The sequence below is a fragment of the Drosophila arizonae genome, chromosome 3 (genome assembly GCF_054131065.1).
Source record: "Drosophila arizonae isolate 15081-1271.41 chromosome 3, UAZ_ARI_1.0, whole genome shotgun sequence".
Lineage (NCBI taxonomy): Eukaryota > Metazoa > Arthropoda > Insecta > Diptera > Drosophilidae > Drosophila > Drosophila arizonae.
In genome coordinates this window covers 10,118,539-10,144,186 of record NC_142923.1, presented here as the reverse complement: position 1 = coordinate 10,144,186, position 25,648 = coordinate 10,118,539, and the positions used below count along the sequence as shown (strand labels likewise).

Genomic DNA, 25,648 nt, shown 5'->3' with positions numbered 1-25,648 from the left:
TTGCAAACAATATTGAATTAAGATCGACATTTAATTTAAGCCGAAAAAAAAAATAATAATATAATAAACATTACAAATAACTGTAAATTAAATATTAGAAATCATATATCGCATATATAGATATATAAATGTAATATAAAGATTGCCAACTGCTTGGATCGATATTTCTTCAAGCAAACTTGTTGCACAGTGTATGAAGCTGTGATATGAGAGTTGCGAGCGTCAAGGAAATTAAACAAATTAAGTGCGACACTCGGCAGCGTGTTCCCAGCGGCGAAACAGAAAAATCACACATACACACGTGCGCTTACATACATACTGATATGCCTATATATACTAGCTATATCTTATCTATTAAATCGTTTAACATTTATAACCCGTTTGTCCGTTGTGAGCCGAGGCGTCTATCTATGAATGAAAGCGGTTTTTGTTTTTCGTGTGTGTCGTATGTGATGCGACGTAATCATCGAGCTAATCCCAGAGGCAGCCAGACGGACAGACGATGAAAGCGGAGGCAGCTGCTCGACTGGCTTTGGTCAATCTTTACTCTTTTTTCTCTCCGTTCAAGAGGGGAGCCTATGCTAATCGCTTGGCTTATAATTAATTAATTAGCTACTCGGATGAGCGGAAAGAAGAGAGGGAGACAACGAGAGAGAGAGAGAGAGAGAGAGAGAGAGAGAGAGAGAGAGAAGGTATGTGTGAGTGTGAGTACATGCAATAGCACGTTCGTTGCCTAAGTCTTTTGTTGTTTTCTTCGTTTCCATTGCAGCTGGCGTCAGAAATTTAATCAAAAATTTTCATAAATGCGGCACGAAAATTGCGCTTTTAATGACAATAATTTGCGTAATGGATTTTCATGTTTTCGTAATTGAATTTATTTTAATTTAAACCAAATTGCGCGGCGGCCACAGCCCCAGCACCATCAGCACCTTCAGCTCCGCTCGCATATAATTTTATGCGCTCACGCCGTCCGCTACGCTAATTGATTATAATTCTGTCAGTCGCCACCGTCGATGGGCAACGGGATGTGGACCCATGAGGCTCCAGATGAAGCTGAAGCTGAAGCTGTAGCTGTAGCTGTCGCTCTCGCTGTAGCTGGACTCAAGTACCGGCCAAAGCTTCTGCTCCACATTTCGCGCATTATTTTCGCGCTCGTTAGCCGCCAGGCAAGGGGCCGACGACTGCAGCATCTTTTGAAGATGCATCACTATCGGCTGCTTGGCAGGTGTTTTGGCATCGATCGTTCAGGCTGTTAATAAATACTTGTACTCGTAGTCCACCAACCGACAGAGAGAGAGAGAGAGAGAGAGATAGGGGGATAGAGAGGGAGAGGGAGAGAGCGAGGTGTTCGTAAATTGTTGCTGCAGCGGTTAATACACGTGCATTATTATATGAGGCGACGACTTCCTGAGTTGTTTAACGTTGCTGCTGTTGTTGGCAACTGCCGCAGCTGCCCCTTGGCCATGTTTTTGGCGCTCCTGTTGCCACAATTTACTTTTTATGAATGTCAATGGGTTTTTAATTAATTGCATGCAATTGCATTTAATGTTATTTAAGCGTATACCCTGCAGGCACGTTGACGTACCCCGATACTGCTGCTGAGTCTATAAAATATACCAATTAGAACTGGTTTCAGCCTCGATACAACTTTGTTTAAATCGAATGCAATTACGTATGGTTACTATAATACTATAAAATGTAACATTTATTATAAGTTCTAGGGTTCATCGAAATGAGAAATATGAATTTAAAAACACTAATTTATACAGTCGGGAGTATATTCAAGTCAAGCGCGCCTTTCGTAACCTAACTAGTTTCTGCTGCGCTTTAATTTATTTGCTTTTTGATAGAGCTTCTTTGATGTGAATTTTATGATTTTTGGATTTTTGAGTTTCTGCTGCTTAAAACGTTCCATATAAATCCTCAATTAATTATGGTCAATTAATAAAAATACGCAACGCTCGTTAAATTAAAACTTTTTATGCGCCAATAAATGCGAAGCTCAAATAATTTCAAATTTCAATTCGAAATCTTTTCAATTCTGATTATTTTCTCGGTGTGCAAACGATGTGATTGTGTTGTTTTTTCTTTGTGTGTGTTATTTGTTTTGTTTTTTTCTTGTTCAAGCTACCCGCAGTTCATTAAAGGCGCTTAAATTGTATTTCATTGTGGGCTGTGGGCGTGGCCAGCTGCGCCAGAAGCGCACAAATCCAATTTAAATGCAGCTGAAGACGCAGATCGCGGGCCCCAAAAGCGCAGAGCAGACCAGATCCAAGTCAAGCCGAGCCGAGCCGAACCGAACCAAGCCAAGTCGACCGAGCTGTGAGCGACCCCCTGTGCGTCTCATTGTCGTAAATCACACATTAAAATATTTATTTGTATTTTTACTTGTTTAAAAATTAGTTAAAAGCCCGCGGCGAGACGCTAACTGAGTTGAAGATCGGAGCTAAAGTTGGAGACGGGGCAAGAGACCTCTCCAAGTGGAGTTCGAAGCTGCGCGTCGCTTTTGTTGTGTGAGTGAATTTTAATTTCCTTTTTATGATATTTTAATTTATTTCAGCGTAAATCAAAACCAAAACGAGCTGTGCTCCACAGTCAACAGCATTCGCGGCCCCTCCATCCCCTTCGACTTCCAGAGGCTGCACTTTTAATAAATTAGATTACCTTGCTGCGCATAACGGAGGCGGCAGCAACAGGGACAGCGGCGCTTCCTTCGTGCCAACTGCATAAATCTTGCCCATCGAGAGCCTAGAGTAGGACGAATCTCTAATAAAGAAGCAGCTGATGTGACACGAGCACGCACAAAAGCTGAAGATAGGACAGGCACACAGATAAAAGCACGATTTATAACTAAATAAATTTAGATAGGAGAAAAATCTACCGTAAGTAATATGAAAATGCATCTAGCTTGAGACAAATTTATTTAAAGAAAATAAATAAATAAATAAAAATAATATACTATACAATAATATAATATAAACTATACTATGTTATGATAATATATCTAATTATATTATATTATACAAAAATAAATATTATGTTTTCTTATAATATTTTTATTTTATAATATATTATAATAATAAAAAAATATGTCTCGTTAAATATTTAAATATCTAAGCTATTTTTAAAATATTTTATTTATATATATATATATATATATATATATATATATATATATATATATATATATTTTTTTTTTTTTTTTTCAAATTTAGTTTTCAGAGAACAAAAATTCAGCCTACCTATGGAGAATATTCGTGCCTGTTTTATTTCTAATTCATATACAATATTAACACGCGTCCATCGCTAGCTGCGGCTGGCGCACTTCCAAGCTGGCCTGGAAATGACGCGCAGACAAAGATTACTTTTTCACAGCTTGTGGTACGTCCGGCTGTTTATTAATTTGACGTTTCCAGTTGCAGTCGCGGTGCAAAGTGGCGCGCCGTCTGCAACAATTTGTATACATTTTTAGCCAGCAGCAGCCGAGCCCAATCTTTTGGGGGGCGTGTCGCAAACCACCTACAGAAATTAAAGGCACTTAACGTAAAGCTGTGCTTCAGCCGCAGCTCAGTTCGAAATGCACTCAAACTCCGTCTTGTTATTCGCACTGCCTCATTAAAGGTTAGCGGCAAACTAAAAATCAACCTTGCTAAAGATTTAGAAATTGGAAAAGAGCTTTTGGCGCAAAGCTCAATAGTATGGATGTAGTACAGCTAATTGTTAGCAGATGGCGCTGCACTCTTATACGCTGTAAAGTATGCAATGAAACCTGTTGCAGCTCGAGCTGTTAATCCTGCGCAACATGTTGGCTCAAACAAGCTGCGTGCTGCAACTGGAAGTGTTCATTTTTAACAAAAGAGGGGAAATGTAACAGAACTGTAATGTTAATACGCTAACAGTGACTGTTATTGGTGAACATTTAACAGCAGTATGAATGAAATAAAACTGCTATGTTAAGCTATTTTATTTAACATTCGATGTGTGAGAGTTGCTTGGAAAGGGACGTGTGGTTGGCTGTTGCTGTTAATGACGTTTGCCGGATAAGTTAATGTGGAAACTCTGTTCGTCTTTCGCAAGCATATGAGACTGTGTTTTCTTTATGCCTGACTACTTTCCATCGCACCACCACCCCCACCCAATTTGCATTATAGCCGAGGGCGTTTGCATACAGACGGGGAAGCAGTAGAAGATGCGCTAACTAGTCGCACTTTTTGCTTGCATATGCAAAAGGATAATGCGACAGCCATCCAGCTCCCTTCCTGTCTCTCTCAACTTTTTAGCTGTCTGTCCCGACTATCGGCTCGGTCCGCAGTATTCTCACTGTCCTGCCTGTCTGTGAGTGAGCTGGCAAATCCCACGTAAATCTATCTGCGAAATTCTTGTCATGCATACGAATCTAATAACTGGAATCGTTGCACCGACCCCCAACCACCCACACTCTACACAAAGTTGGCTAAGTGAAATACTGTTGCTGCTCTTCTTCTGCTGCTTCTTCTTTATAGCCAATATCCTTATTTATGGCCGGCGATTAACCGGGTTGACTTTATTCAGCTATTCAGTGGAATTTTCTTCCTATTCCTATTCCTATTCATTTTCAACCCGTTTTGTAATTTTGGTTTCTTTATTATCATTTACATATATAATTTATTTTTTTTTTTAAATTAAACACTTTTCATATTTTTTAAGTCAATAAAGCCCAGAGTAAGCAATTGATATACATATACAACACACATACATATATGAATATACATGTATACAAAATAGTTATAGGAATCGGGCTGAGCAGTTTATCCAGCGAGTATTCGTAGCATATATGTATTTAAATTCTAATGAACATAATTTGTGTATAATAGTTATAAAGGAGTCCATTCTGATTCCATTCCAGACAACTGGAACCATAAAGTCCTGTTAGAAAGTCTTGATATAAAATTTTCCCTCCTCCTTCTACTTCTCTAGCTCGTGTGTTTCCAACTTCTGAAATTCAGCCATATTATCGTCCGCCTGCCTCTCTTCCAGCTCAGATTCCGTCTGTTCCAGCTTCTCTTGATTTTCACATTCCCGCTTCTCTAGCTCACTAGCTCCCATCTGCTCCTCCTGCTTCTGAAGCATTTCATCTTCCTTCTCCTCTTCTTCGCTTTTACCCGCTGTGGGATAGGGCAGCGAGCGCAATCGCAGAACCATATCCTCCAGTGTCTCTGACTTCGTCTCTGTCCCAGTCTCAGCTTTATCCGCCCTGCTGCGCTTCTTGTGGGCATCCTCATGCCTTGCGGCGGCACAGAGCTGCGCCTGGGGTTGACTCCTGGCTGACGGCGTCTTGGGTATAGCGCCTGTAGATTGACGCAACGCCAACTGGCTGGCAGTGGTTGTGACCGTCGCAGAGCAGTCAGCTCCACTGGCCTCCTCCACAATGTTGGTGCTGCTGCTGCTGTTGCTGGTGACCTGCTGCCCTACGGGCAACGTCTGCTCGAGCAGCTCTGCCTCCTGCCTTCTGCTCGCCTCCCGTTGTGCTATGCGATTGATCATGGCGGTTCCTCGCTCGGATGTGTTACTCAGACGGGCTATTAGCTCGTCGCCCTGCTGTTCGAGGCGACGCAATCGCTCCGCTCGATTGGCCGAGACGCGCTCAATGTCTTCCAGGCGTTGCTCCACGGTCAGCGAAAGGCTGGCCGCAGTCTCAGCCTCACCTTGAGTTTGAACCTGAATCTGAGTCTGATCCTGACTATCGTAACGTTCGTGCAGCGTGTCCAATCGATTGGCCAAGCCCTCACCTCGCTCTGTGTTTCGAGAGAGCTGGGCGATCAGTTGTTGACTCTCATGCTCTAGGCGCTGCAGACGCGCTGCACGCCGAGCAATGGATGCCTGCTCCTCGGCTGTCAAGGGTGATTCGGTCTCTGCAGCGGGCTCTTCTTTGGGCTCCTCCTCGGTGTTGCTCTCGAAGCTGGCCTCGCGACTGGGCGCACGTCGAATACGATCCAGGGACTTCTTCAAATAGTGTCCACGATCTGTGGTGCGCTTGATGCGTGACAATAGCTGGCGCGACTCCTCCTCCAGTCGACCCAGGCGCTCGGAGCGTTTGCGCGTATACTCCTCCTCGCGGGGCGTTAGACTGCCGACGCCTGTGGCCGGTGCGGAGCTAGCGCGGGTCATGCGCTCCAAGCGCTTCCGGTTGATGAACTCATCGAGCGGCACAGCATGCTGCACGGGTGCAATCTCGTCCTGGAAGCGACACAGCTGCACCTCAAGGCGCTCCCGATTGCCAGAAGTCTCCAGCACCTGTTGTATCAGCGATTGGCATTGCTGTTCCAGCTTCTGTATGCGACTGGCTGTGCCCGAGTCTGCGGGCGACGAGTGTGGGGAGTTGTCTGCGGTTGCTTGCAACTTGCCCCGCTGCCTGCTGCGTGAACTGTGTGCAGTTCTGGCCACTGCTCCACGTGATGTGCCAGCCACATCTTGCTGCAGATGCTGCTGCTGCTCTTGCTCCTGCTCCTGCTCCTCTTCGTCCTCCTCCGTCTCCGTCTCGCGCCAGCCACAAGTGGGCGGTGCACTATTCCAGCGCAACACAATCTCCTCATCGTCCGCATCCAGTCCGGCTGCAGCTGCCGCCTGGCGACCCGGTGATGTGCTCTGCATGCGTTTTATTTTTCGTGTATGCTCAAACTGATCCCTCAAGTGCTTGCGACGGGGCGCAGCGTCCCCAGCCACAGCCGCAGCCACCGCCACCGCTGCAGCCGCTTCATCAACTACTGCTGGCACTGCCCCAGCTGCTGCTGCTGCTGCTGCGGCTGTGTCCTCATCCGACTGGGGTCCAGAGTCGCTGTAACCACTTTCCGCCGAATGATTGGCATCCTCCAGTTTGCGTCGCGCAAATTCGCGTCGCCAATCATTGCACTGTTCCTGGCTCTCATCGTTCTTGGCCCGTGCCGCCGCCCATTTGCGTCGACAGTACTCCAGCTCATCCTTCAGCTCGCTGAGCAGGCGGCGCTTCTGCTGCAGCTGATAGCGCAGTATTTGCTCCTGTGTGTGCAGCTGGCGATGCTGACGCTGCATTTTGCTAACCAGATGCCAAGTCTTCGTCAGCTCTAAGCTGACCGCACTCAAACGCTTCTCCTGCTCGTTCAGCCTGTTGTCCAAGTGACAGTTGAGAGTCTTCAGACGGTTCGTTTCCTTCACCAGCGATTTCTTTTCCATAATCAGATCCTAGAAGAAGAAGCATATTATAGTATATGGGCTCATAAAAATGGCAGCAAGCAAGATATTATTATGAGACAATATAGCTCTCCCTGGGTACACACATATGTATATGTATACATCTAGTCTAGGACCTGAAACCGTGAACCGCTACAGACCTTAAATACATCTACAATATTTTATCTACCAAACTTCAAATTGCATTTTCTTTAAATTTGATTCTCTTCAAGCAAGTGGAGGTACTTTACTTCCACTATTATCTACCCTACCAATCCTGGACTCCATTTAACCATCTAGAGCCCTTCAAGCTTTGTTGAAGTCAACTTTCGATGTTCGGTATATGTTTAGTTTGGTACTTTCTACTGGTGTTGGCTTCAAAAGCTTACACTAGCCCCCGAATGGAGTGCCGAAATGCTGGCTCACTGGCTACGATTTGTTGTTAGCTTTTCGTTGTGCTAATCCACAAGCAGCCAACCTCCGCCCTCGACTTCCCACTGCAGCTCGCCTTTCACTTCTCGCCTCCCCATCTCCCGTTAGCCAAGTCTCGCCCACTCTGGCAAAAGAGTGTGCAACATGTTTTGTGCTCAACCGATAAATTCAATTATGTGCACAACAACTGGCGCCCACTTTGCTGACTCGAAAAAGCCAGCCGGGGGCACCCGCCCGGACGTCAGCAATAATGAAGCTACGCCTGCTTGGCCTGCACTTTACTAAATAAAGCGCTTAAGTGAATAATGCAAAACTTTGCAACAGCCCAGGACAAGTACGAGAACGAGAACGAGAACGAGAACGAGAACGAGAACGAGACTGAGCCAAACCAGAGCCTAGACCGACACAGACACGGTCATGGGCCAGGCTGGGGACTCGGCTGCACTTCATCAGCAAACCGGATGCGACAGCTAACAAGCCCGATTGTCCGCAGCACTTGAGCAACAGAAGCGGCAGCATTTGCTTCATACTCACCTTCAGCTTGATGTAGGTCTTGCTGACGCTCAGCTCTGCAGCTTTGCCTGTTGCAGTTGCAGCAGTTGTTGTTGTTGCTGTCGTTGCTGTTGTTGTTGTTGTTGCTCCTCCTCCAACGACTGCTCTTGTTGTAGCTGTTGTCGGCGCTGCCTTGTGGCCATCCTCGGCAGCTGCTGGCTGCTCTTCAAACTGCACGCGCTCGATTTTGTGGTGACTCAAGAGCTCCATCAACACTTTCCAAACTTTTGGCAAGTTGCCAATGATTTCTTGGGCCGTGGCAACTTTTCCCATAATTTCGGGCTCATGGCTTTTTAACGAAGCCACAGCAGCGGTCACTCCAGCTCCACCCGCTCCTCCTGCACTGCGCCTGCGATGCTTTTTGACGCTCGGCTCCGGCTTGACAGAGTCCGTGATATCTTCGCCCATAGCTTTGACCTCGCTCTCAGTGTTTGGTGTGGGCGTTGCACTGCGACTTTTGTCGCTTTCTGGCTCAACGTCGCCCGACTTGGCCGCCTGCTCGACCAGCTCGAAGAGCAGCTTGGGCAGTGTGGCTCCATCGCTGCAGCTGCCCTCCGCCTGTGTCATCTCGTTCAACAGGTCGCGATTCTCCTCCAGCATTTGTGTCAGACGATCAATATTCAGATTATTCTTACCATTGAATCCCATTACAAGTTGGCTGAACAACTGTCGAGAAAAGAAATACTGTTGAATATTTCTATTCTGAATTTGAGTATGGGATTATATCGCATATTAGATATTAACCAAGTTATCCCTCGTCAAAGGTATTCTCGTCTATGGCAAGTAATTTTCATCTCTGCAATTCAAAGCTAATAAATCGCTCTTCTATCACATTCTCATAGCCATTCTTCTTGTACATATTATTATTAATTTTATGTGATATATTAATAATTAATATTATTAGAGTAAAATCCGGTTATAACGACGCTCAAAGTACCGTTGTTATACCCGGAAGACGCTATAACCAAATAGGTTTGAGGTGACCAGAATTTTCGTCGCTATAACCGTAAGGACGCTATAAGCGAAATCGGTTTAACCGGATTCTACAGTATATTATATTACCATTTATAAACTGCAACAAATTTAATACAGACAAAAACAGGCGAAATCCTAACAATAAAAAAAATGTTCTACCTATATTGTACCTACCATCTAAACGATGTACTCTTAGGATAACTATTTCTCTATTCTATCTAATGATATATACTGAAATTTCTGTTTTAAAAACTTTTCTTCCTCTTTAAGAAAATATATTGCTAGTGTATATATAGAACCTTATTTTAGCCTAATAGATTTACAAATTTGATAAAATGTTTTCTACTGAAGAACTTATGTATTTGCCTAGGCGATTGGTAATATGGAAACTTATGTAGAAAACATTTGATGATAATTGTTGTTGTTGTTTAGAAAGGCGTTTCGCATCTTTCATCATTTAACTTTCACTATGTAACTTCCCACCTAATTATATTTCCCTTGCAAAGCAACTTATATAGCTCTCTCTGCTGCTGATGCTGAGATATTATGTAATTCCATAACTTCGATTTATATATAGCACAATATTATTGCTCAGCGTGGTTGTCGCCTAACGAAAAGCAGTTGAAAATGTTGTTGATGCCTACCAAATTAACTGCGCCCACTTGCTCCTTGAGGGCACGTTTCTCGTACTTGTGCTCGGCACACTCCTCGCGCACCTTGGCCAGCTCATCGTTGGCTGTTTCCAGCTCCTTGAGCAGCAATTGATTTCGTTCTTCGCAGCTCTTTGTTCTGCGAAAAGGAAATTGAAAGTGATGCACACTGACAGCCAGCCAGACTCCCACCCAGGCGCACACTTACTTCTCCTGCTCTGCGATTAGCTCGTCCTTTTTAATCGAGATGAGGCGCTGCAGATTCTCATATTCCGCAGCAGCCACGCGTTGACGCTCCTCATACAATTGCCTCAGCTGGCGTATGTTGACCAGCTGCCGTTCGTATTCCTGGCGTAAGTTGTTGGACATGATCTTCATTTCGCGCTCACTGAAAGAGTTCTCGATCTCCGTCAGCTTCATCTTCAGCTGGGGGCGGGCAAAAGAAACCTAGTGTTAGTTCGGAACGGTAATCTTGCTGGCTTGCTGCTGCTCTAACCTGTGCACATTGCTCCTCCTTGACACTGAGCATCTGCTTGCAACAGCAAATGACCTCCTTAAGGGTGCCCACTTGCCGTTGAACCACATCCAGTTCGCTGCGTAATGAGAGATTATCGGCATTGGCCAATTGCAGGGCCAATTGTGCGTTGGCCAGCTCAATGTTGGCATGCCGACTCCGACTGCTGGGATTCTCATCATCCGGATCAGGCTGCGACTTCTGAGCATCCACTGCCCCACCTACTGCTGCCTCTACCTGCTCTAATGATGCTTGTCGTCTTAGACGTTGATTTTCAGCCTTCTCCTGTGCCAGCTGCTCACGCAATTTAGTCAGCTCCTCACGCATCTCCTGCACAGCTGTTTGACGTGCCAAACGCTTAGCGGCCAACTGCTCCCGGAACTCCTCCAGTGTGGAGCCATCGCCCTCGGGCTTAACCTCCTCTGCTGCTGCTGTTGCTGCTGCATCCGTTGGCTCCGTCTTGGGGGACGTGTCCATAGCCTCCACCGGCTGCAGCTGCTGCTCCTGAACTTGCTGTAGTATTAAGTTTTCGTGTTCTATTTGCTGCCACCAGGGCTCGTCGGGTGCGTCTGTGGACGTTGCGGCTGGCACTGATTCATGGGCTGACTGACTCGTTGACTCTGCATTTCCCATTCTTGCGTTGCTTTTTTAATGCTGCAGCCCGAAGAACAAAGAAACGATCCGCTGGCTGCCCCTGTTTCTGGTATGCCAAATGCACTCGATTTATTGCTGTTCTTGTTGTTGCTGTTGCTGTTGTTATGGCCAGCAGCTACTGCGTCTGTTTACTTTTTGTGGCACCCGTTGAGATTTACGCTAATGCGACTTTTCTTTTACGTTTCTTCTAGAGCCAGAGAACACAAAGAGACGACCGCCCAGCCAGCTGCGCCTTCTCCCACAATTTCGATCAGGCGAACTGTTTCAAGTTAAACAGCAACAAAAACAAAAAAACTTGGCACACACACCTCTGTCGCTCTCTCTATATATGTATATATATAGATATATATATCTATATATTTCTATCGCACGCGCGATTTCGCAATTTTTATTGACTTTCGCTTTTCACACAAATCACAAGACTAAGAAGTTATAGTAATTGGTTTATCTATTTATATATCCCAACGTATATATTGCCAACTAATATACTTCTTTGCTCACTAACTAATTTGAATACTTAAAAAAATATGTCTACAAAAAACTTTGAAGTAATTCTCTAGTATACATATGGATGCTCATAGCATACGCGTGGTCGTATGGAAAATTTTCGATTTTCTATCTTCCGTCGCGAGGCTCTTTTCGCTTGGCCAGCTCGTGAAAAACTGAGTGAACATTTTCTAATGGATTGCTATTTTTAAAAAACCCGATGAAAAAGCAAAAAAGATCAGAGATTCTCTTGCTCTATGCTGTATGCGCTCTATGCTTGGCTCTCGGTCAGGGCTGCCTGCCCAAACGCTTTGTTGCATCGGCAAATAGGCAGAAGAAAGAAATAAAACAAAAACAAAGAGGCACAGAAGACAATTTGACTCTCGGGTTCGAGAAAGGATTTTCCCCGAATCCCTTAGTTTATGTATGATTTTATTTGAATGCATTTCATATCAAAATCTGTCACATGAATAGATTTAAATTTAGCTGCGACACGTCAAGTCCGATTATGACTAAGAGACAAATAAAACAGTTGCCACATTTGATCAAAAACAAAATAAGTAGCGAGCCATTGCCTTGGCACTGAAACATCTACACACAGAATCTTGCATAAATATTTAGAAACATGAGTTAGTTGATGTGAGATGAAAACTAAGATACCCTAGTAGAATAACAGATTTTTTGTATATATGATTAACGCTGATTTCTATTGACATGGAAGGATTTACTACTGAAATACGATGTAAATAAATCATAATTTTTATCCCAATTATATGCCATGCCCCATGATAATTCAATTCCATTCCTCAGTTAGTCTCGCCAAACTATTTTAAAACATATACTCATCTCCTGTTCACAGCTAATATTTTGAGAGCGTTATCAAACTCGACTATATACTTATATGAAATGAAAAATGAAATACCCTAGCAATCATTTATAGATATGATTAACTGTAATTTCTGTTACACTAATCTAATATATGTGCTGAAATTAGATTGAAAATATGCATTAACCGTATGTTAAATACATAGCTAAAATGTTGAGGATATTATCCAGTTCAAATATATATCATATGTATGAAACAAAACATTTAAGTAGCTAATTATCGCGTCAGCTATAAATATATAAGAAAATACTGCCCAGAGCCAAAATAAACAACTGCATCAAATTTGATAGAAACAGCTTCGCTGACAGCTTAGTTCACACAGGTATATAGAAAGTATAAAAGTCGAGGGAGAAAATAACTAATTAAAGTGCTCGAGTCGGTCGTGCCTCATTCTGATATACTCAGTACTATATCTAGATCTCTTATGTTAAAAATTATATCTCTTTTACGGGGTATGCCGCGGTTGCTCCAGCTCTGCCCTAAAGTCCCATTTTCAATGTGTTCAGGGTAAAATTAAATTACCCTTTCATAACTATTACCCCACATACTACTTCATGAATGTATTCCAAAGAGTACTTTCTATCAAATGAACGTTAGCTGTGAGTCTTAACTTAACTCTAATGAGACTTACAAACAATCTGGCATATTACCTATTAGGAAGGCAAACAAATGCAAGTATTTTAAATCAGAGCAAAAATATCTGGTATATACTTTCTATATGGCGTAGCATTTGTGCAGATGCTGTAGTGTTTGCATTGTTTTTTCAGATGCACTCCCACCGAAAAGTTTTTGGCAAAAGTTTCAAATGAAAATGCATTTTGCAACAGATTTTTCCACAGGCAGCGCCAATTTTCCTCCTACTGGATGCTGTTTTTTTTTTTTTCTTTTTTTTTTTTCTTTTTTCGGCTAACTTGCCCATTGTCGACGGCATTTGAAAAAGTGGGAAACACGCAGCAATGACTTTGAATGAGCGTAACGTGAAGGCGCGAGGCGGGAGGTACGGGTGGCGGCTGGTGTAGGGCACACACACATTTGGTAGGGTTTCCTGCTGCTGCTGCTAAGTGTCGCCCTGCACCAGAGCAGCGGGCGAAGAGCGACACACGCGTAGAGACACTGAGCAGCGAGCAGCTCAGGCTTGAAAATGAAAATCAACAATGCAATTTGCCATGTTGCCTCTTTGTTAGCCCGGCCAAAAAGGGACAACAACAACAACAAAAGTAAAAATAATATAAAATGTAAGCGACTAAAACTTGAAGCGCGTTTGCCAAAGTTGGCAAAACCGTGCTACGCCCCGCCCTCTCCCCCGCCTCCAATACCGGCGGATGCCTTGATCAACTTTGGTCGAGATTGCGCCAGGCAAATGTGCAAACGGCAAGGACAGTGACAGCAAAAAGTTGACGCCAAAGCAAGTGAGAGTGAGTGAGAGAGAGAGAGAGAGAGAGAGAGAGAGAGAGAGATGGGTTAAACAGAAGGAGATAGTGTGCTTGAGAAAGTGTGCATTGTGTTCATTATAATGGCATAATAAACCGAAGCGCCAGTCTTGCTCTTGTTGTTGTTGTTGCTGTTATTATTATTGTTGTCGCTTGGCTTCTCGTGTTTTCTCAAGTTTCAGCAGTTATTCTTTGACTGGCTGAAGTTAATAATAACTAATGAAACTTTTGCAGCTTCATTATACCAAAAACGGACTCATCCATAGAGCTGGCTGTCATATAGTATGGCATATGCCCCTGCGGTTAATTAAGGTTACTTGGACCAATATACACCCTAGCCGAAAGCTTAAGTTAATCTACAATGTTGAGGCCAAGGATGCAAGCCTACCAAGCTGTGCATTTGTAAGCAGCAGACACTCGCATAACTAATGCAACGAACTTGTGCATATTTTGCGGCTGAGTATGTCCAAACAACAACATCAACAACGACAGCAGCGGCAAAAACAGCAAAATCATAACAAGACAAGCTGGGAACTTCATTAAGCAGCAACACGTTGACACTTCCGACTTAAGCTTCATTTCCGCAGTTATGCATTTATACATACAAATTGCTGCAGGTCTTACGTGCTTAGACATCCTTGAATATTGCGCCAGCATTATCTAATCTTTACACTTGCAACACACCTGTAAATATCATCACATATTTAAATAACTAACACGTTTGGCGCAAAACTTTAAATCAGCTGAGCAAGCAAATCACACGAAATGAGGATTACGGCTATTAAAGTGTAACGTCACAAATACACCTTAACCAATCAGAATGGAGCAGATATGACGTAACAGAATTGCTTCTGAGCGACCTTATAATATTCAACGTTCCTGGCCTGCAACAGGTTGGCAGCGCCATCGATAGACATCAGTAAATTATCGATTACTTTAACAGCACGTGCAACGGGAAGAGCCGTTTGACTTTGTTTACGTTTTTATTTGTGAAAAGAATTCTTGAATAATGGACAAAATGAAAGATTATCCAGTGCTGACAAATTCACGACCTGAATTCAAGCAAATACCAAAAAAACTAAATAAGGTAAATACTTTGAGTGCTGCCGAGTTCAATTTTTTATGCAACTTGTCTTGCAGCATCTAGCGAATTTGGGTGCACCGCATGTGGAGTCTTTCAACGAAATGTTAAGTGTCGGCTTGGGGCATCTGGCCAAATATATTGTGCCACAGCAATTTCAAACACCTGCCGGCGAGCGGATTAGCATAAATATTGACAGCATTTGGATAACCAAGCCACAGGTGCCAATGGACGTGATTGACGTGCGCACACGTGAAATATATCCAACAGATGCTCGACAATTGCACGCTTCCTACTCGGGTGTGTGCTCGGTGAGGCTTGGCTGGTCTGTGAATGGCCTAGAAAAACCCTCCATCAATATGGATCTAGGCGACGTGCCAGTCATGGTGCGTTCACGTGCCTGCAACTTGGGCAGCGCATCGCCAGCTGAGATGGTGAAGCATGGAGAGCACGACAGCGAATGGGGCGGAATTTTCGTGATACGCGGCAATGAGAAAATCGTTCGCATGCTCATCATGACGCGACGCAACTATCCGATCTGTGTGAAGCGCTCCTCGTGGAAGGATCGCGGTCACAATTTTAGCGAACTTGGCGTCATGGTGCAGACTGTGCGAGACGATGAGATGTCCTTGACTAATGTGTTGCATTATCTAAACAATGGCACCGCTCGTTTCATGTTCTCGCACGTCAAACGGCTGTCCTATGTGCCCGTCTGTCTCATACTCAAGTGTCTCATGGACTATACAGACGAGCAGATATATAATTGCCTGGTGCAGGGCTACGAGTCGGACCAATACTATTTGACTTGTGTGCAGAGCATGTTGCGTGATGTGCAGAACGAGGGCGTCTACACATCCGCCCAATGTCGCTCATTCATTGGCACACTATTTCGGTCACGTTTCCAAGAGGTGCCGGAGTGGATGCCAGATGAGGCTGTAACGGAATTCATCATGCGCGAACGCATTATGGTGCACTTGAACACCAATGAGGAGAAGTTCCAGTTGATCGTGTTCATGGTGCAAAAGCTATTCCAATGCGCTCAGGGCAAATTCAAGGTTGAAAATGTCGACTCAGCGATGATGCAAGAAGTTCTGCTGCCGGGACATCTCTACCAAAAGTACTTGGGCGAACGCATTGAGATGTGGCTGATGCAACTGCGTAAATGCTTACTAAAAAAGCTTAATACTCCGGACTCGCTGGTGAGCAGCAGCATCATGACACAGTGTATGCGACAGGCGGGCGGCGTTGGCCGAGCCATGGAATCCTTCATGGCCACGGGCAACGTAGCCTCGCGCACTGGTCTGGGTCTGATGCAGAGCACCGGTCTTGTAATAATGGCCGAGAATATCAATCGCATGCGGTACATGTCCCATTTTCGTGCTATCCATCGTGGCTCCTATTTCACAACTATGCGAACTACGGAGGCTCGTCAGCTGCTGCCCGATGCCTGGGGCTTTATTTGCCCAGTGCACACGCCCGATGGAACGCCCTGTGGTCTGCTTAACCATTTGACCCTGACTTGCGAGATATCAAAACGTCCGGATCCCAAATTGGTGCAAGTGAGTAGTCTTCCAGCCATTGATCCTGCCTATACTTAATATATTCATTACAGGCTATTCCCGCTATGCTCTTAGAGATGGGCATGATACCATTATCACAACAAGGCCAGCCAGATGCCAAGCTGTATGTGGTATTCCTGGATGGCAAGCATCTGGGTCACATATTCCAGACCGAGGCTAACAAAATAGTGGAGGACTTGCGTTATGCCAAAATAACGGGTAAAGTTCCCGAAATGATGGAAATCGGTTTTATACCCTATAAGAAAAATGGCCAGTTCCCTGGTCTGTTTCTTTGCACGGGCCCCACCCGTATGATGCGTCCCGTATGGAATCTTAAATGGCGGCGTGTCGAATACATTGGCACATTGGAGCAACTATATATGGAAATAGCCATAGACGAGAAGGAAATGTATCCAGATTTTACCACTCATCTTGAATTGTCGAAAACTCACTTCATGAGCAATTTGGCCAACTTGATACCCATGCCAGACTACAATCAATCGCCCCGTAACATGTACCAGTGTCAGATGGGAAAGCAGACAATGGGCACGCCCTGCCTCAACTGGTCCAAACAAGCAGCCAACAAGCTCTATCGCTTGCAGACACCAGCGACGCCGCTGTTCCGTCCGGTGCACTATGATAACATACAGCTGGATGACTTTGCCATGGGCACTAATGCGATTGTGGCTGTCATTTCATACACCGGCTATGACATGGAGGACGCCATGATCATCAATAAGTCAGCCTATGAGCGTGGATTCGCCTATGGCAGCATCTACAAATCCAAGTTTGTACAGCTGTCCAAGAAACAAAGCTATTTTGCGCGCCATCCGCATATGCCGGAGCTGATCAAGCATTTGGATACTGATGGTCTGCCGCATCCGGGCACCAAGCTAAGCTATGGTTCGCCTCTATATTGCTACTTCGATGGCGAGGTCTCCACATACAAAGTGGTGAAAATGGATGAGAAGGAGGACTGCATTGTGGACAGCGTGCGCCAATTGGGCAGCTTTGATATAATGCCCCGCAAGACCGTTTGCATAACGCTGCGTGTTGCACGTCCAGCAACGATTGGCGATAAGTTCGCCTCGCGTGCCGGACAAAAGGGTATCTGCTCGCAGAAATATCCCGCTGAGGATTTGCCCTTCACCGAATCCGGACTCATACCTGACATTGTGTTCAATCCCCACGGTTTCCCCTCGCGTATGACAATCGCTATGATGATCGAAACGATGGCGGGCAAGAGCGCTGCCCTCCATGGCGGTGTCTACGATGCGACACCGTTTCGCTTCTCCGAGGACAACACAGCCATCGATTACTTTGGCAAAATGCTGGAGGCTGGAGGCTATAACTATTACGGCACAGAGCGTCTTTACTCCGGCGTAGATGGACGCGAAATGACAGCGGATATATTCTTTGGCGTGGTGCACTACCAACGACTGCGTCACATGGTCTTCGATAAGTGGCAAGTGCGATCGACAGGTGCCGTCGAGGCACGCACCAATCAGCCGATCAAGGGACGCAAGCGTGGTGGTGGTGTACGTTTTGGAGAGATGGAACGCGATGCCTTAATCTCGCATGGTGCGGCATTCTTACTGCAGGATCGACTCTTTCACAATTCGGACAAAACGCACACATTGGTATGCCACAAATGCGGCAGCATCTTGGCGCCACTGCAACAGATTATTAAGCGCAACGAGACAGGCGGATTGTCCTCCATGCCAGAGACGTGTCGACTTTGCGGGGACAGCAGCGGTGTCTCCATGATCGAAATACCCTTCTCGTTCAAGTTTCTGGTCACCGAGCTGAGCTCAGTCAATATAAATGCCAGATTCAAGCTGAATCAGATTTGAACTTAGTTAATCAATTGTTGACATACTTATTGCATATTATACCCATACCTATTCATTATTTGTAATAAAGTTACGAGATATGAATGTCTCCTATATTGGATTTCTTCTCTTTTTTTTTTAACTATCTCCGATTGAAACATCAAAGTCGTTAGCTTTCAAGTTACATTTTTTAAATTTCCATAGATTTTTATTTATTTTAAATACATATTTCATTTTGTTTACAGTTAAATTCCTGCATTTGCTATCTGTAGTTTTTTTTTATAGTTGATGTTATCTTTAAGTGTGGAATTCGTTTAACAATTTAACTATCGCAGCGTTTAGAAAATAAATTTCCCAATTGCATGCAAATAATAGCTTAAAAAATGTGTATATTTGTTTTATATTTATATATATATGTATATTCATTTATTATTCAAATGTTTTATCTGTTTGTATTTGTTCTTGTGTTTCCTGCTTGCAACATTTTATGGCGCTTCAGATGCACATCGGGGGAATAGTTAATACTTGCTGATTGATATTCAATGTATGTACTTAATATGATTATGCCAAACACAACTTCGACTCAATTTTGAATTTCGAACAATTTCTATATAATTTATATATTTTTTTTTTTTTTACAATCATATCTATGGTACATATACGAAATAATACATGGTACATGCTCATCAGGATCAATCGAGAATTTTTTCTATACGTATAATAATAAATTGTTGTAATGCTTGTCCTTTAATATATATGTACTTGTAGTAGTATTTGTAGTATACTTTATTATTATATTAGTTTGTTCAAGTTCAACAATGTATTACGTAATGTTTTCTGTATATGTGTCCGTGTCGGTGTGTGTGTTTGTTTATGTGGGTAAATCGAAAATTGTTGTATGTGATTTTCACCATCTAATTATTTGTCTATCATTTAATGAGATTTACCGCGTGCATGGCTCCATCACCACGCCTACTTTTTCCTGAAGAAACTACGCACTCTCCACAATCTCACAATCAAAAAACACTAAACATTGAATTTTTCTTTTCGTTTTGATTTTTTTTTTTTTTTTTTTTTTGCTTTTGCTTTTATGCGTAATAATTTGTTGTTAAATAACATAACGATTTGTGTATTTATATCATTCCATTTATAAATTGTTTATAATATTAGCTTTTGCTGCTTTATTACAACAATGTTTATATATATATTTATATATATACTAGGTATATGTATGTATGCTTGTATGAATCGTGGTTTTTAATATATATATTGTAATATCCAACTGCTAATGCTTGTCATACAACATAATCTAATTATGTTTTACTAATGAACTTTTTGAGCTTAACATTTACAAAGAATTCTCTCTCGTTAGCAATTACAAAAAATAATAATAATAATAGTAAGTATATTGAAAATGGGAAATCAGACGCATTTTAACAACTAGCGCGATAAGAAATATATAAAACATGTGAAAATTGCTTGCGCCGAAAATGGGAGAGAAATATAACTCGCTGCAAAGTGCCGAGTACTATATAGTGGGTGTAGGTGTTGGTGTCGGTATACGTGTGTTGGCGTTTAGGCATATGCATGTGCTAGTGATGGAGGTAAACATGTGTAGAAGTGTGGTCGTGGCATACAAATACGTAGCACAATTAACGGCTTAAACATAGGTCGCGTATAGATTTGAGGAAACATGTCATTATATACTTTGTTTTTGATATCATTCTTTAGGTGATTAGGATTGTGCATTGTAAATGTGGTTCGCTGCAGTAGCTCCCTCCTAGACATATATCCAATTGCATGCGTACAGAAGTGGCTGCTGCTCGCGCCTGCCTGCCTTAAAACTGATCCGCCAACAGATCGCAGATCACACGTGTCACTGTCTCCTTGCTGGCGCGTATGGTTAATCGGAACATCTACATCAAAAAAATAAAATTAATATTGAATAAATACATACAAATGGGGCGGTTATGTTGGCTTACCTGTGCCTGCTTATTGGGCTCCAGACGCAGCAGGCAGCCCACCTGTTGTGATTGCGTGTGTATAATTCCCGCACAGACCATATTGTCTGGATTGGGATCAACCTGATCGAGCAGCTGCATGCCAAAGCCAATTAGCTTATTCCGTGCACCAGGCAGGTCCAGCGGCTGCGCGGCTTTGAATACCTTTTGCGCTCGCTGCTGTTCACTGTGAGCGTATGGCAAAATAAAAAACACATTAACTACTAGTTTAAGCTTTGCCAAATATTTTCTACTCACCCGCTGAGATTCTTCCATCGCGCGAAAAAGGACTCGGCATTCATTTCGGTTGGCTCGAAGAACTTGTTCACGGTCAGTGGTAATTTAATGCAGAACTTTTGCTGTGTTCCATTGTAGCGGAAGCTGATCTCGATGGTGGGTGCGTCGGCGTAGTCCTCAATACATTCGGCGGTTAGCAACTGTTGGATTTGTGCACCCGCCTCCAGCGTCGGCTCCACGGCCTTCATTTGCACATTCAACTTGAGCGCCTCTTCGGCGGACCACTGCAGCACAGGATGGAAGTTCTAAACGGGAAAGAACATTCGATCAGTCCTATACGTACATATTATTAAAGATGCAACCACAACTAACTCACCGTCAGCGGCACTTGCGTCTTATTGCCGTAGAATAGTCCCAAGCGGCCCAGATTCTGTCTAAATTCGGACTTGACGCCAATCTGTAGCATTTCGTTCTCGAAGAGCACACCGTTATTTTTGAAAAGAAACTTCTTAGTGTTGTAGATGGCGGCATTGTTGTTCCCATAGATATCGCCCAGCACATCGAGCAACGCCGAGTTGTTGCTATTGCTCAGATTGTTAATATTATTCGCGGGCGGCGTGCTGAGGCCCAGCAGATCGGCATTTGCATTGGCATTGCTATTCAGTTTATTATTGTGATTGACGTGCGTGTTGTTCTGTGTAATGGATGTCGGCGCTGGGCTCTTCGATTCTCGTATCTCGTTCTCGGGCACGCGGCCGGGTTTCTTTTTCTTGAGCACGGCCAGAATGGAGCTCTCACGCTCCGGGAATGAGGGCATCTCCTCCAGCACCGTAGCCAGCACATCTGTTGACGCCACAATGCTTAGCTGCAAATATTCACTTGCGCGCTGCTGCAGTTCGGCATCAGCGGAACGCAAATTGCTGTGCTGCCTGAACACCTCCTGGATATTGGTGCGTATCTCGGGAAACAGATTGATGAACTTAATGTACGTGGAGAGCAACAAGGCGCGCGTCATGGGCGAGCACAAATGATACTTGGAATGAAGCAGCTTGAACTGCACTAGCGGCGCCGATCGAGAATCGCCCGCAATCAGATTACCAAACTCGCCCAATATGTAGCCGCCCACCTTGACCATGTTCTCGTGGCAGGCGGGCGCCTGCAGCGCCTCGAAGACGGTTTTGGCAGCATACCCCTGCACCTCCTCGCGATTGATGACAATCTGTATGACACGATACCAGACCTCCTCCGACACATAATCGCCGGCTATGCGTATTAGATTGAGAATAACATCCACGTACCTAGGAATAAATGAAAGGATATCATAAACAAAGGCATCATACTGAGATTAGGGCAACTTACCAGGTATAGTCCGTAGCATATTTCTCAGCCAGAATGGCCACCTTGAGTACCATCTCCTCGCGAATGGAATAATCTGCCGTTTCCAGATAGTTGAGCATCTCCTGAACAATCTCTTCGGCATTGCCGCGATCGCACATAGCATATAGCAAATCGACGGCCATTTGGCGCACCGAAACATCCTTTTCCATTTTCATAGAGAGTATGACCACCTCCTGATGCTTCTTGACCTCCTCGTGCGAGAACTCTGACGTCGCCAGATGGCACATGGACTCCAGCGCCAGATAGCGCAAGTTCGTCTCCCGATTGCTGAGGAACTGACCCAACTGATTGCAGGCACGCACTAGCAGGTTCGGCTCGCTGTCGCTGTGTATGATCAGATTGATGGCCTCGAAGAGCACAGCATTCTTGGCATTCGAGTGCTGCACCTTCTTGCTCTTAGGCGGTTCCTGCGCCTTATTCAGTATGGTTTCCAGCGTTTCGTTTAGGCGTGCCCGCACGCCGGCTTCCTCGGTGACCGGATTATAGTTCTGCAATAGCCGTAACAACTTCACCGATAGCCACGGTGCCGGCACAAAGTAATACGTGTAATCTTGCAGATCCGTATAGCTGGCTGTAACAATGCGTGACAGCCTCGACACAGCCAGATTAACGCATCCCTTGTACTCGTCCGGATTGCGCTTCACCAACGCATCAATCAACGACGTGGCGGCCGTAACTACGCCCATATGCTGATCATTGAGCAAGTGTATGATGCGTGATGTCCACTCGCCGCCAGGTATTATATCGGGCGAAGATCGAAACAGGCGCAGCAAGCACAAAGCCGCTGACTGCTTGACCACATCCATAGTGTCGCCCGACACCAACAGCTTGGGTATCTCGTTGGAGAAGGACTCGGCCATATCACGGCTTCCAATATTGGCAATGCATTGAAGCGCCAAGTTCACATGCACCGGATTACGCGACTGCAAATCATTCTTGATCGACTGAATGATCAAACGGATCAGATCACTGTTCGTATTCACCAGCACCGAAATGAACAGATAGCCCTGAAAAGCAAAGCAAATGTAATTATAGTATCCTTAAATATTTGTTTTGCTCCATAATTTACTTACGATCTGCTTCTCTGAGTATTTGTTGGAGGACAACAGATTGACCGCCTCCATGTGGCCAAAGTCAATGTCATGACCAAGCAGGAAAATAAAGAGCAGCTTGCACACATATTTCTTCTTCTGGTAGCCATCGAGCGTTTTATCGCCTTTAAATTTGCTGCGTATATTAGCCAATTCTTTGTTTATGCGCTTCACTTCCGCTTCTTTGCTTTTACCTGAATGAATAAAATAATGCAAAATGAGAAATTGTTTGTGGTAGATAACAAAAATATAGAATTTTGTTTGTTTTGGCAAAAAAGATCAACGTCTTTATAACTTTTCAACAAGTGGAAGAATCTCTGATTCTACCTAAGTGACCTCTGGTTTCACGGAAGCTATCTAGTTTTGGACAGTGTCGGGGCAACTATATCATATAGCATTTATTATCTGATTTAATTATAACTTAAGTTACTGTATTCTCTGACATTCTATTCAGAGGTCGAAAAGAAATTAGTTAAAAGTTTACATTGCCAAAGGTTACGGTGTATGTTTCACTGTCTAAAAGTCAGGAAAATCCAATAGATCAACCGGAAACTAAAACTCTCTCGGATTCCACTCTCTGTATCTAACAATCAGGCACCATATAGTACCAGTCACGATCGAAAGAGCCTTCGCGTATTAGATATGCTGGCGAGTTAACTAGCAATAGGCCTTTATGTATTTATTTGTACGATAAATGAATGAAGTAGCGTCGAGAGCGAGCGCTGGGTGAAGCGACAAGTTAAGGCTACACGAGTACAATTTGTGGACACATCAACACACACCAACACACAAACTCATATATATGAATGCCGCCCCGCTTTGCTACAGTGGTTCTTCTCGTAATTGAACAAGAGATGTAGACATTGACGCCCCTATGAGAGTTATGAATATACATATATGCATATATAGTTGGATAAGAAAAGCACTGATAAATTGAATAAAAAATTAAAATTAAAAATAATATAAAATTCACTAAAAGCACTTTAAAAGTGGACACAGTGTCGACTAAAATATACCCTGTTTATTGCAACCAATTGATGTAACTACAACTAAATTGCAAATTGAAATATTGATTCATTATAGAACTTCTGTTTATATAACAATTACATTTATGAAAAAGTCATTGACCTGTGAAATCTCCAAGCCGAACTAGTCTAGAATACCCTTTCTCCCTTACTTAAGAGTCTATGATAGACAGTTACGTATGCAATAAAATTACATACACATAGTTTTCAATGTATTTACTTACAATTTCTTATATCCGATATAAACACGGCCAGGCCTCTCATGCCATCCCCCCTCACCGGCGCCATTGTAGTTAGCTTGTTAATTTTCGCTGGTTTTATGCAAACTCGGGGCGAAGAAAAATCTGTGCGAGCGCTCGAGTTGATGCGGCGCTCTTATCGCTTAAGCTCAGCGACGTCAACAACAACAAATGGCGGGCGTACGTATTAGCGGCGACAACTGTGCGACGTTGCCACTTGCTGCAGTCCGATGCTGAGACTGATGAATGACAAATTTTGATTTGCTTGCGAGAAACAAATAATGTTCCGTTCCGTTACTCTCTTACATTCACTCAGAATTTGGCTCTCGCGGCAGCAAAAGACCTGTTGAAAATGATATATACATATATATTTGTTTAGCAATCAATTGATATCGATAACAATTTTGTTATTGCTTTAAAGGCATATTTGGCGCAATTTGAACTTTTGACATTTGGCAAGCGAGCATACGCCCCCTCTCCAATGCTTCGCATCCCACCCACAAGCTTCTACTTGGCAAGCGCGTTGGCAGCACTTCCAATGCCTCTATATACACAAATATACATATGTATGTAGGTATATAAGCAGACACATATACAATAAGTATATTCGAAATAGCAACAACAATGGTTGTCCTGATAACGTTTGAATTCTGATGACCTTAAGGAAGCCTTTTTATCACAATTTCGCACTTGTTTAAGTAAATAAATGAATACGATTAGAGCAAGATCACTGTCACCGGCTGAAGCCCTTTGTTGTTGGCCAGCAATTATTTCGCTTTCATGTCACGTCCCGCAGTCACAGTCGCAGTCATAGTCGACGTCACTTTTTTCTCTTCATATGAACCACACAGCCAACGGCCGCAAGATGACGAAGTCGTTTTATTTGCACAGACCGCAAAAACAGCACCACGAAACGTTCCGAAATTTCATTTTTTTTTTTTAATTATTTTATGGCATAACACACAGAAATGGCTTCAAGTCGCGAAACTATTTAGGCAGTCACTGCTGCTGCTAATACTACTGCTGCTGCTTACTTTTTGAAACGATGCAGCCAAATTGTTTTTGCAGAGAGTTTACTGGAATTTGTGTCGTTTCGTTTGGCTTTCTCACGGCTGCGGTTGGGTCGGCTGCTTTTTTTGGGTTTTCTTTTGGGTGTTGGCCGCGGAATATGTGCCTGCGTATGTACTTGTGGTAGATTCAGCACTTTATGTAACCCGTGTGTGAACTTGAATTGTGTTCAATTGCTGTTATTAATTGTAAACTAACGCAAAACAAGCAGAGCAGCCAGGCATTTCACGAACTGAAAATTTCTATTGATTTTTCCTCGACTCTCCTCTCCATGCAACAGCCATCTAGCGGACACAGTGCTGTTAAACGGCCGCCAACAACAGCGTTTGTTGCGCCAGTGCTGGAAAGTGTTTC

General features: G+C 43.7%; 3 protein-coding genes across 6 annotated transcripts; 1 reads left to right on the top strand and 2 right to left on the bottom strand.

Moving 5' to 3' along the window:
- Positions 1-4,602: 4,602 nt before the first annotated feature.
- On the bottom strand, positions 4,603-11,631 carry LOC108609651 (uncharacterized). The gene is made up of 5 exons (XM_089464540.1): positions 10,291-11,631; positions 10,003-10,220; positions 9,789-9,933; positions 8,152-8,835; positions 4,603-7,197 (listed from the first exon to the last, which is right to left on the bottom strand). The coding sequence occupies exons 1-5, from the start codon at positions 10,939-10,941 to the stop codon at positions 4,945-4,947; spliced, it is 3,951 nt and encodes a 1,316-aa protein (XP_089320666.1). The 5' UTR covers positions 10,942-11,631; the 3' UTR covers positions 4,603-4,944.
- A 3,043-nt stretch (positions 11,632-14,674) lies between these two features.
- Positions 14,675-18,357, top strand: Polr1B (RNA polymerase I subunit Rpl135). Its single transcript, XM_018002634.2, has 3 exons — positions 14,675-14,851; positions 14,905-16,404; positions 16,458-18,357. The coding sequence occupies exons 1-3, from the start codon at positions 14,774-14,776 to the stop codon at positions 18,255-18,257; spliced, it is 3,378 nt and encodes a 1,125-aa protein (XP_017858123.1). The 5' UTR covers positions 14,675-14,773; the 3' UTR covers positions 18,258-18,357.
- Positions 18,358-18,410: 53 nt separating this feature from the next.
- AP-2alpha (adaptor protein complex 2, subunit alpha) lies at positions 18,411-25,627 on the bottom strand. Of its 4 annotated transcripts, none has more exons than XM_018002636.2 (8): positions 25,493-25,627; positions 24,212-24,569; positions 22,945-23,156; positions 21,833-22,878; positions 20,850-21,771; positions 20,495-20,778; positions 20,219-20,423; positions 18,411-20,152 (listed from the first exon to the last, which is right to left on the bottom strand). In XM_018002636.2, exons 2-8 carry the CDS (start codon positions 24,273-24,275, stop codon positions 20,075-20,077), a joined length of 2,811 nt encoding a protein of 936 aa, XP_017858125.1. In that variant the 5' UTR covers positions 24,276-24,569; positions 25,493-25,627; the 3' UTR covers positions 18,411-20,074. The 4 variants fall into 4 exon arrangements, with proteins under 4 accessions (XP_017858125.1, XP_017858124.1, XP_089320667.1 ...); XM_018002635.2 differs by having other exon boundaries at positions 25,261-25,593; XM_089464541.1 differs by lacking the exon at positions 25,493-25,627 and adding an exon at positions 25,120-25,226.
- Positions 25,628-25,648: the final 21 nt, after the last annotated feature.